The 14,734-nt window shown below is 42.4% G+C and overlaps 2 protein-coding genes across 3 annotated transcripts in view; one reads left to right on the top strand and one right to left on the bottom strand.

Moving 5' to 3' along the window:
- Positions 1-9,248, bottom strand: part of LOC119436261 (intraflagellar transport protein 172 homolog) — a 73,361-nt gene extending 64,113 nt beyond the window's left edge. Inside the window, exons 1-3 of the mRNA XM_037703062.2 lie at positions 9,108-9,248; positions 4,636-4,855; positions 151-205 (exon numbers count right to left, since the gene is read on the bottom strand). Of these exons, the coding sequence (XP_037558990.1) occupies positions 151-205; positions 4,636-4,855; positions 9,108-9,146 (314 nt within the window). The 5' untranslated portion in view covers positions 9,147-9,248. The remainder of the gene's footprint in view (positions 1-150; positions 206-4,635; positions 4,856-9,107) is intronic.
- Positions 9,249-9,849: 601 nt separating this feature from the next.
- The window catches only part of LOC119436598 (uncharacterized protein C1orf112 homolog), a 35,991-nt gene continuing 31,106 nt past the window's right edge, over positions 9,850-14,734 (top strand). For both annotated transcript variants that reach the window (XM_049658857.1, XM_037703498.2), the window contains exons 1-4: positions 9,850-10,085; positions 10,504-10,543; positions 10,667-10,746; positions 10,847-10,942. In XM_049658857.1, coding sequence (XP_049514814.1) covers positions 10,035-10,085; positions 10,504-10,543; positions 10,667-10,746; positions 10,847-10,942 — 267 coding nt within the window. In that variant the 5' untranslated portion in view covers positions 9,850-10,034. The remainder of the gene's footprint in view (positions 10,086-10,503; positions 10,544-10,666; positions 10,747-10,846; positions 10,943-14,734) is intronic.

Below are 14,734 nucleotides of genomic sequence, written 5' to 3'. Positions count from 1 at the left end.
TTCAGGCGGCCTTTTGGAATATCATTTATCTTAAATGTTGCCCATGGAGTTAAGCTGGTGCATTGCGATGAAGTTGTACAGATGGCCGCAGGGACAATGTCAAAATTCCTGAGTATGCCCGCGTGAACGACTGTTTGCATTTCAGCATACCTTGTGAACAGTGCAGTGCACAGACATAAGCACTGCATGACATTAAGGTTGTGACCTGTGCGGCGCGTAAACAATTCATGAGATTCCACAGGACGAAAATAAAGAAAAATTGTGCGCATCACATTTAGTTTTACAGCATTCAAGACACTAAAGTGGTCTAGTTGGTTACGAGTATTACGAAACACGGTTTTACGGCGTTATTTTAGACGGGACGCAGCGAGATACGCAGGACAAGCGCCGATCCTGTGTATCTCGTTTGTCCCGTGTATCTCGCTGTACCCCGTCTAAAGTTGCGCCGTAAAAGGCTGTTTCATAAGAGTTTTATAGCAGTTAATTAACGGTTTCACGAAAGCTTCGTTTCACATATAGATTCCAACATTGGCGTTGGTTTTGTTCTTCAGTTTATGTGTCCACGCCATCTTGCAAAAACAAAATCATCGTTTTGCCTTGACTCTCTGTGCATCCATCTGGGTATCTACGTCTCCCCCGAGAGGCCATGAGAGGTGCGCGCGGTGTCGGTCGACCGGTGTCATAACGTAATTTTTGAGCGCCACTCAAACGAGAGCCTGAGCCCTCAGGTGCTAATTAATTTCCCTTCGGTACAGCGTATCCGAAAAATAAATACAAGCGTGTTGTTGTACGCACTGCCTAATTGTATTGACTATAAAGACACAGCTAGCTTAAATCTTCTTTTTCTTATTTCACATATCGCGCTCTTTTTCTGACTAGGGACTTATGCAATAAGAACGCAGTTGTTGTGTTACATTTGTGGAGAATAGACCCCACAATGAGTTGACGTACTTCACAGTGAAAGGCACAAAAAAAAATTATCGGGTTTTACGTGCCAAAACCACGATCTGATTATGAGGCACGCCGTAATGGGGGGACTCCCGAATAATTTGGACCACCTGGGGTTCTTTAACGTGCACCTAAATCTAAGTACACGGGTGTTTCCACATTTCGCCCCCATCGGAATGCGGCCGCCGTGGCCGAGATTCGACTCCGTGACCTCGTGCTTAGCAGCCCAACACCATAGCCACTAAGCAACCACGGCGGGTCAATGAAAGGCACTGTCATGGAGAAAGCGGTTCCTAACACACTATAGTTCCAAAATTCCGAAACTATGCCTGAGAGCCTGAATTACGGCAAAGTCATAAACGCTGGTAAACGTGAAGAAAGAAAGAAAGAAAGAAAGAAAGAAAGAAAGAAAGAAAGAAAGAAAGAAAGAAAGAAAGAAAGAAAGAAAGAAAGAAAGAAAGAAAGAAAGAAAGAAACGTGCTGAAAGAAAGAAAATGCGTTCTACAGATGATTCTGACTTCGCGTGCAAAAGTATGCTTATGGCACATATGATTACGTGTTCAGGAAGTCAAATAGGAAAGGAGTTGTGAGAACATCTACACTCTTTAAAAAAAAGAGGATAATTTCATACACTGTCAATAAGAGGGGGAGAGAGACTAGGAAAATGACACCTTAATATTCTAAAGGAAAGGACGCGCAACGCCTGCTAAGTAGAAGCTTGAAAATGTTTGTCAGATATATTCTAGGTCCCGTTTATCCAAGGTAAGATATGCGCGTAGGTCATCACCATTACTTGAGCATGTTCGCTGCTGCACATCAAATAAGCCTTGGATACTACGATAGAGTCGTAGCGTAGGGGTAGGCTAAAACTCTCTAATAGCAGAACATTGCACCTTGGATAAACACACTACACGGAAAGCACTATAATTGGCACGACGAAATAGACAAATGGTACACCACAATGGTAATTTTGCGCGACACCGCTTGTGACGACCCGACCGGCATTTATAACACCGTCCTGTAATCTACCTATCGATCCGGTTAACCAACTTACGGTTTTGCATAAATAAACAACATAAATACGTAAGCCCAAGTTTATGAGTGCTGGGAAGCAACGCAACAACAATGACATTCGTCATTTTTGTAAACATTATGCACAGAGACTTCTCTCTCGCTTCCGTGCAAGAGCGAAGACACAAATAAATCTAACACAAACCCGCAATTTCACATTGCTGGGCCCTTCAGAATTCTTACAGGAGTCTTAATTGGTTGATGATTAACAAGTGTTTGTCTTCACAATCAAAAGTGTGCGCTTTTTTTTTTACTGTGTCTGGATATGAGATCATTTCATGTGTACAACAACAACAATAATAATTAATCAATCAATCAAGCATTTATTCATCATGCCCAGGAACAACCATGAGGTCAAAGTGTGATAATTAATAACAATAATAAGAATATCACTTATTATTATTATTATTATTATTATTATTATTATTATTATTATTATTATTATTATTATTATTATTATTATTATTATTATTATTATTATTATTATTATTATTATTATTATTCATTTATGTAACGTGCTCAGGAACAGCCCTAGGGTCTGAGTACTGGGGCACACATATATTAAAAACATAACAAAACAATGCAATATTACCAGCGGGGAATATAAGCAAAAAATACATAATGAATAAAAATTACAATTACGAATAGAAGAGGGCACATACAACAAAGCGCAAGCTAAACACAAAAGAAAAAGGAGGTGAAAGGCAGTTGAAGAATGTGTGGAACTATGACACAACAACGCAAAGCTCGGAAAAGAACGATGACAGCGAGTTATGAAAAATTATTAAAGATCAAGATCATGAAAATAAGCGTTATAAAGACTCAGTTTTATGTGGACGGTTGAGTGTTGTTGATCACAGGCAGGAATATGGAGATTGGAGATACTCATGTTTTCTGGTGATCTTGCGCGGAAGGTGAAACATGACACAACTGAGGATTTGGGGACCGGTGAGGATACCGTGAAGGAGTTTGAAAAGAAACAGAAGGTCAGCACGATTACGTCGACAGCGAAGTAAGGGTATAATGACAATAATCTAACAGTGCTAACTGTCCAGTGTCCGTGCTAGCAAAGTGGTGATGATATATGCTTAGAAACATTGGCACATTGACGGGTCGTTCAGGCGCTTAAGGGCTTCATCATCGACAGGTAATCAATCAATCAATCAATCAATCAATCATGTTTATTTAACGTGCCCAGGAACAACCCTAAGGTCTGAGTGCTGGCGCACGCATACATTACAAACCAAAAACAAAACACTCAGGGAAAAATCATTAAACAATAAATGAATAAAAATAAAAATTGTGAAAAGAAGAGAGTACCGACAACAAAGCGCAAAGTAAATACAAAAGAAAAAGGAGGAGAAGGGCACTTGAACAATACATGAAATTATAACACAAGGCAAAGCTCGGAAAGGAACGATGACAAGGAGTTATGAAAGATATCAAGTTCACGAAAGTAAGTGTTATAAAGATTCTGTATTCTGTGAACAGTTGAGTGTTCATGATGACAGGCAGGAACATGGAAAGGTCTATGTTCTCTGGTGATCTTGCGTGGGATACGGAACATGACACAGCCGAGAAGTTCGGGACACGTGAGGTTACCGTGAAGGAGTTTAAAGAGAAACAGGAGGTCAGCGCGATTACGTCGGTCGCGAAGTGAGGGCAATGACAACAATCCAACAGTGCTAGTACAGGGTGCAATGTCCAGGTTTGCAAAGCGGTGATTATATATGCTTAGAAACTTTTTCTGGACACGATCTATAATGTCACTGTTGGATCTAGATGAGCCATTCCAGACGACCGACGCATATTCGAGTTGAGGAAGACAGATGGTTGTGTATAATTTGCGGAACGGTGTAGGAGACTTGAATTCCCTCGATAGTCTGCATACAGAACCAAGAGAGCGCATACCCCGCATTGCAACACGTTTAGTGTGAGCCGAAAAGTGCAAGGTTGCATCAAAAAGTACACCAAGATCATTGATCTCGCAGACCTTACACAACGGCACAGAATCTACAGAATAAGAAAAAGAAATACTTGCTGTTTTGCGTGTGAAAGTCATGACTTTGGTCTTAGCAGCATTCAAGGTAAGGTTATTATCCTTGCACCATTTAGAAAAAGAAAACAGGTCAGACTGCAGGGCGCGACAGTCATCAACAGTGTGAATTTTCTTAAAAATCTTGATGTCATCAGGCATATAGAAGGAAAGAAGAGTTCCGAATAACAGAAAGAACGTCATTAATAAAAATTAAAAAAAGGAGTGGTCCTAATACTGATCCTTGAGGGACGCCGCTAGTTGCCATGTAAGAAGAAGACGTTTGGCCACTGACGTTAACATAACAGGATCTACCAAGAAGATAACTGCGCAAGAGATTCACAACTGACGAGTCAACATCAAAGTGCGTAAGCTTGATCAGAAGCAGCGAGTGGCTGACTACATCAAAAGCCTTGCTGAGATCACAGTTAATGGTGTCAACTTAATAATAATAATAATAATAATAATAATAATAATAATAATAATAATAATAATAATAATAATAATAATAATAATAATAATAATAATAATAATAATAATAATGGCTTCTTTAACAGCCGGCTTTCAGCTGATAAAATTGCCGAGCGTTTTGCAAGTTGTCCTCGCAACGTGTCCCTCACACTGAAGTGTAGTGGATGTATAAATTTTGGCGCGCACCTTGGAGTCGATGGGCTTGGTAGAGAACTTGTCGCGGCGCTCTCCCATCTCGTCGAAAAGCAGCACGACCCTGTCAGCCGTGCAGACGGCCAGTTTGACGTTGTTGGGCGACCATGCCATGGCCACCACCTTGGCCGCCCCGTCCTGCGCTTAGATGCCACACTCTTTGGCCTTCTGTGCGTTCAACATGCGCGCGCACACACAGAGAACAAAAGTAGCGTTGGACCGGTGCTGTAGGCATATTCTTGAAGCACAAATTTAGCTAAGCATACATCACAAGCAAGCGCAGACTGGTGAAACAGGAGGTCCCGAAGTTTATTTGCTGTCGGGGGCCCTCCCTGACCACGATGCTAAACTGTAAAGCACAGTTTTGGCAGCGCGCTAAGTTTGTTTAGTATGAGTCAAATTTTTAGCATTCAGCGTACAACAGCATATACAAAGCAAAAAACGTGAGAACGTGAGCAGCAGAGCCAGTATAGCAAGAAATGCGTTTACTCCACCCAAACCAATAATGTAACGTAAGAACACTAACATTGTTGACGTACCAAGTATCCACACGTATTATTGGACTCGAACACTGAGCGCTTAGTTGATAAGCGCGTGCGCGCGTGCGCGCGTGCGTGCGTGCGTGGTGCTGTGCGTGCGTGTGTGCGTGCGTGCGTGCGTGCGTGTGTGTGTGTGTGTGTGTGTGCGTGTGTGTGTGTGTGTGTGTGTGTGTGTGTGTGGTGTGTGTGTGTGTGTGTGTGTGTGTGTGTGTGTGTGTGTGTGTGTGTGTGTGTGTGTGTGTGTGTGTGTGTGTGTGTGTGTGTGTGTGTGTGTGTGTGTGTGTGTGTGTGTGTGTGTGTGTGTGGTGTGTGTGTGTGTGTGTGTGTGTGTGTGTGTGTGTGTGTGTGTGTGTGTGTGTGTGTGTGTGTGTGTGTGTGTGTGTGTGTGTGTGTGTGTGGTGTGTGTGTGTGTGTGTGTGTGTTCGCGGACGTTTAGAGGCGATTACACCCTTTGGAGCGTGCGTGTCACGCTGAATTAAAACGCGCATGCCCTACGTTGGATGACGGTTATTGTTTGGAGACAAGACAAGCGGTGCAAACTTTCCTTAGGCTATACGCATATGGTGTATTTTTCCTCTTATTATATCGGTGTGCTACATATACGTATATGAAAACCACAAGCCCGCCCAAATTAATGCTGTCGCCTATAGTGACAGTCAGGGGCGGATCCAGGTTTTTTCTGAGGGGGGGGTCAGCTTCTGTCAATGATGATGATGATAGTAGCCTTTCTTATTTATCGAAATTTGCCGTTTTTCCTCACGATAAACCCGCGTTTTATACGGCTAAAGCAACAGCTGTAGCCCTCCGTGGTGGCTCAGTCAGCTCAGACGTTGAGCACAAGATCGCGGGATCAAATACCGGCCTCGGCGGCCGCATTTCGATGGAGGCGAAATGCAGAAACGCCCGTGTTCTTGCGTTGTAGTGCAGGTTAAAGAACCCCAGGTGGTCAAAATTAATCCGGAGCCTTCCACTACGGCGTGCCTCATAATCAGAACTGGTTTTGGCACGTAAAACCCCAGACAGAGGAAGAAGACCTGTAGCGAAGTCAGGTATCGGTTTCTCCGAGCTTATAGGAAAAGGACGTTACCCAATACAGCCATGTGCTTGGCAGCTGCGCCTGATAATACAGGGTGTTAAAAACTATATAAGCTTTATGGTTTTCTTAATGTTAGGCACTGGGAGGCACGCGAAGACCACCTGTGCAAATAAGTTATGTGGCTAAGGGGGCACAAAGTGAGATGATAATTATCGCTGTGAGCAGCCCAATTAACAAAAATTGAACAATTATTTTTTGTTGACTGCAGTAAGTGGGTATGTTTGTATTGAAAACATAGAGACAGTCGAGTTTCTGCACAGTATCAGTCGGAAGAATTATTCTAGCGTGTCCGCGTGCTCCGAGATATCCGACTCCAAATTTCAATTGTCGTACTGCGCAGAATAATCGAGAATAAAGACGCGACAATTCTCATGAATTCCCGTGAATGATCATGAAGCTCAGTGAACACTTCTGTGGAGGGATGGCCGTGCCATATTCTCTCTTGAGTCGTGGGGGTGTGTTGACTAGAGGAACGTTCTTGAATACGGGCGTAACGGTCCGCTCCAACGCAGCAACCACTACACTGGTTGTTTACGATAAGCGAATCACCGCGTATAAGTCTCACGACGCTACCTACAAGAATAACGATGTGGCGTAGTAGGCGAGAGCGCGAGCCAGCGTCTTCATGTTTTGTTTCCCACGCGACGTCATCCTTTTACACAAGGCGCGCATCTGCTCCCGTTTCTCTAACCACGCGACGGAATCCTAGGCCCGCGCGCTGGCGTTGGCCGCTGACGTCACGCTCCCCCATTTCGCAGCCGCGGCTCGAGGCTTCGCCCCGCTCCGCGAGAACGCCCACTCAGATAAACGGATCCGGTGGGCTTGAGCCTCCTATGCTTAATGTACGACAATAAAACTGCGAAGTTACAATGAAAAACTTGTAGCGTACGAACGGTACTGTGCTCGTACTGGATATTGTCAACGTGTAACTGTGATCACAATGAGTGCTACAGTTAAAAAAAGTTGCCTATGCGTAGTTCTTAGTTTAGCTGTTAGTTGTTATTATTTATATATGAACACTTCAGCAAGAGATCTCTTTCATTATGCAGGTTGGTCGCGGAACCGATGACAGCCAATGAGGCAACCGTTGACACCCCAAGGGGAAACTAAGATTAATCAGGCGCGAAGGCGCTCGAGCGGACCTCGGCGTGTTTGGCAAAAGGGACGTCCCCTCGTTCATTCGATGCCACCGACGGGACGAGTAAGGCACGGCAGGCGCCAGTAGGTCCAAGGTGTTTATGAGAAAAACTACGGCAACTTCGCGACACCACACTCCTACGGAATACAACTAAGCTTGTGAGCGAGCTAGCTTTACTTCTACATGGCTGATACCACTGGTACTCGCGAAAAATACTTTTGAAGAATGCTGGTGGCCATATTTTTTTTTTTTGCGACAGGGCCATCCCCCTGTCAGCGACGGGGCGATGCAGAAATCTGAGGGGTGGGTCAGGACATCCGGACGCGTATCCCCCCTGGATCCGCGCCTGGTGACAGTTTGCCACGAGCTGAAGTGGAAGAAAGAGAAGAAAGAAGAGGAAGAAGGCTGACGTGGTCTGGAAGGAGCGAGGTGGAAAATGCGAGAAGACCGCTAGAAGAAAGGAAGGAAGAAGTCCGCTAGGAGACTGGGCGAAGACAACAACAACAAGGCGGTGAACCAATGACGTCGAGATCGAAGAGTTGAGTAGGTGGAGGACACCAGTGGCCCTGCACCAGTCGGGCTTGGTCCTCCACGTCCCGCGGCTGTGCACCGTGGTCGCCAGCAAAGGCTTGGTCCGAGGACAACGGCCCCGTCCTATGCTACGGGAACAGCCCTCGCCGACGACATCGCTCGACAAGCCAGGACGATTCTAGGGAGACAACCCTCATCAGAGAAGCCAGCATTCCACCGGGCCATGCGCAAGAAGCACATCAAAGCAGACACGTAAGCGCCACATCGCACGTGACTCATTAGGACGTTTTAAGAAGTAGATATCGAACTCAGTGTAACGATTCTTGCGGTTGTGTATAGGTTTGACGTGGAATTATCGGTGTGGTCCATCATAAATGTGTTTTGTTTGTATTTGTCCTGATTCATGTCTCGTGCACCGGTAACCGTGACACAGTTGTAGCTGAAGATTCACGGAGTTTTCTTCAGCACATGCACATATCTCTTTTCCACAACAGAATAGCAAATTGGGCAAACCGGTGGTTGTTTATCTTCAAAGCAGAACCAAGTAGCATGAAAAACGCGAAAGATGGAAATCAGGGACCGAAGGAGCGAAAAAAAAAAAAAAAAAAAAAAAACGTCGGAAAGGAGAAGACGAAACGCTAAACTTTCAATTCCATAAATTCCAATAGTTGCGATTTCGCAATTAACTTTCTCCAGCAGTTGAGAAATTGCTATATTACGCTTGAACAGAACTGGGCCAGAAATGTCATTCCTTCTGCAGTGTATTTTAAGTGCATGGACATGTTTAATGTGCCAATAACTCGATTTTGCGTCACTATATCTTTTTTATGAAAATGGGATACCACCACAGCTAGAGCATTCCAGTTAAACATTTTCACTTGGGGAACTAATTTACCTGGAACTTTTCTTTAACGCCACGTTACCAAGACATAAAGAGATGAATATGTTATGCTTCCACTTGCAAACAAGCATTGATTGCTGCAAGAGTTTCGTTTAAACGATGAGATACAAGAATATTGAAACCAAATTAACGATGATATGCGCGAACAATTGAACAATTTCTCTTGCAGATAGACTTGTACGCACCTGAGGAGGCATGAGCGTCTTCAAGTACTTTATCTGCATGTCGAAAACTGCGCGCTCCTGATTAATGAAGTATCAGCTTGCGCACGGCAGACGCGGAAAAAATTCGCCGGACGTGTTTGTACGAATTGTTGGGATTTTGTTTCCATGGTAACGCAAAAAAAAAGAAAATAAGTCCACAATCATCTGTTTGTCATTTATTGAGCACCATAAGAAGTGTTTTATTTAATGTTATAAATAAAAATTTTTGTCACAAGGCACTAAGAAATCGATAGTGTCTTAAAACGCGAACTGGACTGCCCCATCCTCCTCGGCGACGGCTCCGCCAAAGTAATCGAGCCCGCTTACATGGAAAGGAGCAAAAAATAAACGTAGGAACGGCTCTACGATGCGCAGTAAAACGGTTAGGAAGCGATATGCAAGCATTAAGTTTCTGTTAAGGCATGCACATTAGGCTTTGCATTTACTCCGAAATAACGGCGTTGCGCTGTTGCAACTGCGCGTTAAAATCTCAAAGGCCATCCTTTTGGTGCACTGCAATGCTGTCAATTTTGTACAAATGAAGAAGCCGAGTTTATTGAATTTATAAATGATTATAAATCAAATGTCGGGATATCCAAGAGGAAACTCTAAAACATTCGTGTTTTTTTCATCTACAAAACACCAGATCTCGGAAACGATGAGCAACAAAAATGTCATGTGTGTTTTGGACCGTTCCGGACATTGCATCCGGCAACCCTGCATAAGGTTGTGGCGGGATTCTTGTTTTGAGGTTCCCACTTCTACATGCTTGTACTCGAAAACATCCTGTAACTTAATATGTGTGCCTGAGCTTTACATCTGAAGAGACAGTAAGGCCTAATTAAGCGAACAGAACAGCATCCTTTATTTGTAGTTGTTGTTGTTGACGGCGCTCGGACGAGGTGGAAAATGTCCGAGAGAAACCAGAATTGGTTGGCGCAAACTGCGTCTGCTTTGATCGTATCCTTCTCCTGCTTGATTTTCTTCTGTGCTGTAATTGTACAGATTACTAGTGTGGTACACGAAAGTCTAGCATTGTAAAGTATGCATATTATTTACAAATTAGATCCGCCTATATGGCTCGGTGACTCTGGTATTCTGCTGTGGAGCATGAATGAAGTATCGGCGGCCGCATACCGATTATAGCGGAAAACAAAAGCGCTTGTGGGTGCACATTAAAAAATTCAAAGGGGTCGAAATTAGTCCGGTGCCCTACGCGAAAGCGTCTCTCATCGGCCGATGCGCAGCCGTGGGGCGGTAAACCTAAAAGTTTAATTTTAGTTACATGCAAACTGATCCATTCAGCGCACTGCCTTCTTACCTGGAGCCTTTTTACACTAGATCAGTGCAAGCATTTTGCACCCTTAGCTATTTTCAGGAGAGTGTACAAAACGGATCCTCGGAACAGTCATACGTAGGTGAGAAACCATACAATCAAGCACATCTGCATCTTAAGTGCAGTCGTTCGCAGCTATGTCGCATGGTTTCATATCGCGGGGGCTAGCACTTAATTAACAATACCAATATTCTCACTTTAACAGGCCTCCTGAGGGATATATGCTTCGTGAACCCAAAAGAGCTTGTGATAGACTGCAGCATCGCAAACAAAGTTTTATCCACAGTAAGATAACATCTGATATCATTTGAATCTTGCCTCCTTGAAAATGTCAATTTCGTGCGGTCTTATTACTTCATTGATAAACTTTTTTTTTTTTTTTTAGGTTCTTAAGAAGTTTGACTCCACGTGTCAAACACTAGTTCAAAGATGTCAAGCCTCCAACACTTCTGATGACAAAGAGCTTTTCGATTTGATGGAGGTATGGCCCATCATTCAACATTTTATTTTTAAGGCGTGTCACAAGTTAACGCTTTCATTACCGCTCCTACATAAATCAATCAATTTGAGTGACTGTTCTTCTACATGTTGTTAAACATTTACATTACAATTCCTTTACTAGCAACATCGTGCGCCGTCTGAAATGACAACTGAACTTTAACTATTTCTCAGATTTGACAATTTTTGGCAAATTTGGTAGTCTCAAATAATAAAGCTTCGACTGGAGGTATCATCAAAACTATCCTCCAATGCTCCTAGCACTTCTTCAATATTAAGATGAAATATTTGTGCTTTGGTCGATACGGCAACATCATTTTTAAATGACAGCTGCAGTGAAGACACAGAAGCTTATCTCGGGTTGTCATTTTTCGGATTTTATTGATGTCTCAAACAACGGTAGATGCTCATGAGCGTGTGTATTTTGATAATTGTGTTCGACTAACATCAAGTGAAGCTTTATTTTCCTCACCGTGGGTTGATTTTATCCATCAGCACTTTGACAGCATATGTGCAAATTATTACGAGCAATCCTTCCTGTCATGCGGGGTTTTCACTCGCACAAGAGCACGCAGTCGATTACAGGCCAACTAGCTGTCTAATCTCTTACATTTTGAACACTGCCTGTGCAATAGCCCTTATTCATTACGGTACAATATCGTGCAACACTCCACATTACTGTAAAGCACTGTACAGGAACTTAACAAACTATGTGGAGGCTCCTGGACCAGGTGAATGCACATTAGATCACCTTGCTTGCACAGAAAAGCTGATTGAACACAATAATCAAGCATGTGAAAGCTTCTGCACGCTCACTCACCTGACAAACATTGCTTCGTGAGCCTAAAGAATGCAGTTAAAAACAAGCCAAGTGCCTGCTGCAATGAGTAAAAACACATGCTCCCTGTACAATAGGAACTTAGCCGTTTTCACGTTTGTGAAGTTACTGCTTTTCCTCACAGCATGGGCATCCCTATGGCTACTGTTGACACCAACAAATCTTCATAATAATTTTTCTTGCACATCTAACTTACAAAAGTTGGGAACTAGGAACCAGGTGCATATTTTGTATATTTCAGATTTTTTTTTTACTTTTGGTACTTATACTAAAAATGGCAAATTATTACCTTTATTCATGTTCCTTCAGGAGCTTCTTTGAAGTTTCACATAAAGAGTTCTCAAAAATTGTCTGAGAAATTATTACTGCTATACATCCATTCAAAGCACCATTTATCAGGCTATAATTTTATGTATCGCAGTATACATTGCGACTATTACGACTTGAAACAAAAAGGTTAAAACATGAAAGCACTGAAAATGGGCACATTTCTAGTGTTAACGAAAGAGTTAAGGGGAAAAATTGGATTTTCTGCTTAAAGTATTGCTTAATATTTATCTTCTTTAGCGGAGTTTTAGAGACCCCTCATGTGTAGTGAACAATTAAAAAGCTGAAGATTTTATTTTTAGTGATAAGGAAGATACCCGAAATGTGCCTGCTATGCCAACAGCCGTTAGTTACAATGGGAGCACAGAAATGATATTCTGGAAATGATTTAGCAGTAATGTCTTATGCATAGACTGGTGCAGTGAACTAAGATATCTGCTTTGTGACAAATTACAGCATGGTGTAGCCAAAAGAAAAAGACAGAAAAAAAATTGTGCCATTTGGAAGGTTCAATTCGAAGTGAAGCACCATAACATCAAAACATTTTGTTTGATTTATACCCATGCTACGTGTGGAAGGTTAATGCCAATAAGTGTTTAGGACAGTGCCATTATGTCTGAAGTTGCTGCTCCCACGCACATTTAATGACATTAAATGTTGGGATGATGATGGCTGCAGCAAATGTAATAAGGTTGTTTGACAATCCTGGTATCACCAAAAATATATTCAGTGGGCAAAAGTTTAAGAAATAACACTAAAACCATGAATAGGCATATTTTATGTAGAAATGTTTCAGTTTACTATAGAATCTCGGTAAACGGAAATCGCTTAAACAGAACAGCATCTAAGTTGGTTGGTTTTGTATAAGGCAAAAAAAAAAATGTTTATTCATTGGAACCAAAGTTGTCACAACTCCCTGTAAATGCAACCCAGAAGGTCTAAAGAACTTTTTTTTTTTGCAAAAATTCGAGATCTGATTTTGTTTTATGACACCTGTCATCTATGCACAAAGCCATCCTTAAAAAGTGGTGGCAAACACTCAACCAAGCAAAAATTGGATAGATTTTTAATGCATAGCATGTGGCAGTCTGGACAGCTTGGCGGCACCGCCACGCGCCCAATAGAAAGCCGAAATAAGAACGATCAAAATTTTGAATGCCTTACGGCATGCCATTCGATAATTTAGACTCCACCAGCACGACCTTGTACTGATTGAGCCTCTGAGTTGAGTAGTAAGAGCAGCAGTTGTTGCTTTAATATGTCACCAGTGCTTCCTGGAAACCAATAATAGCAAAGTCTAGTCAATAGAAGCCGTTGACCGTACCCAAACAACAGGAAGAACTAGCTGCTACATTCACTTCTTGATGCCTAGCATTGTTAAGTGTTAATACGGTGTATGTCATACAGTACTGCACCCCTGCACATTTTTATGAGCAAACTGAAATCCAGGGGGGGGGGGGGGGGTATTCTGGAAGAGTCCACCTAGTGAACTGTCCACTTTGGCTGTCGCCATTGGCTCAGGCCTCACGAGCACGAAGGAGACTGGCTGGCACCTTCCCGCTCGTGAGGCCTGAGCCAATGGCGACAGCCAAAGTGGACAGTCCACTAGGTGGATTCTTACAGAATACCCCCCCCTGTTGATCCGAACATATTTCTCCGGTTTCTTGAAGTTGCGTTTAAAGAGATTCTAGTGTACTTCAGAAATGTACCTTTCATGTGCAGCTATAACTGCTAACATTGGAAGCATTCGATAGCCCAATGAGTTGTGAGAATGCACTACACCATGAATGGCACCAAATCTTAATGCCACACATACATCCTTAATGGCATTTAAGTTTTAATGCAAATAAATATGTCTGAGTGGCACAGCATGAATGGTGATAAAATTTAAGGCATTAAGCAGTTAATCTCATTTTTTGTGCCCATGTGGCACAGGTATTACACTGGTTCATTGCACACACTAAAGCGTGATGGAGCATATAATGATTCTTTGAGGAATATTTATTCCTCAATGAATCATTGAGGAATATTTATTCCTTAATAAATCATTGTTATAAGTGTTGAAGTTATAAGTGTTCCCACAATAAGGAACTCAAGGTAATCAAGTTTTAAGAAAAATGAAAGGAAAGGTTTGTAGTTTTATAGTTTAAGAAATGCATTGTCCTTTGTGGTGAAAACTCACCACAATCCTTCTAAGCTGTGGTGAAATTTTCTTTTGCTCATGTTGCAGCTAGTCTTTTCTTATGAGTATGTTTTGAATGACTGGCCCTGAGTTCCTTATGAGGTATGCTCTGATGTTGTGGTAGGCACATACAATACATTGCCAGCCTCAATATATTTATTGTAATTGTGTTCTCATTGTTGAAGTGAGCATTATACATGCCAAGAAGAGAACGGCAAACATGTATACATCTTTGGCAATTTGTTACATGTTGTGCATTGGCTTGCTGAGAAGCGAACACAGCTTTGATGATGAAGCATCACAGATTGACCTTTAACACTTTTGTTGAGCACCAGAACCAAATGCAACGAATGAAGCTTCACATATACTGCTGATTTAAGTAAAATCATCAGTTTCTGTTGTGATATGGTGTTACTGTCAATTTTATA

This window comes from Dermacentor silvarum, chromosome 1 (assembly GCF_013339745.2).
Source record: "Dermacentor silvarum isolate Dsil-2018 chromosome 1, BIME_Dsil_1.4, whole genome shotgun sequence".
Classification (NCBI taxonomy): Eukaryota; Metazoa; Arthropoda; class Arachnida; order Ixodida; family Ixodidae; genus Dermacentor; species Dermacentor silvarum.
The sequence above is the reverse complement of the archived record's forward strand: the minus strand, read 5'-3'. Positions and strand labels throughout refer to the sequence as shown.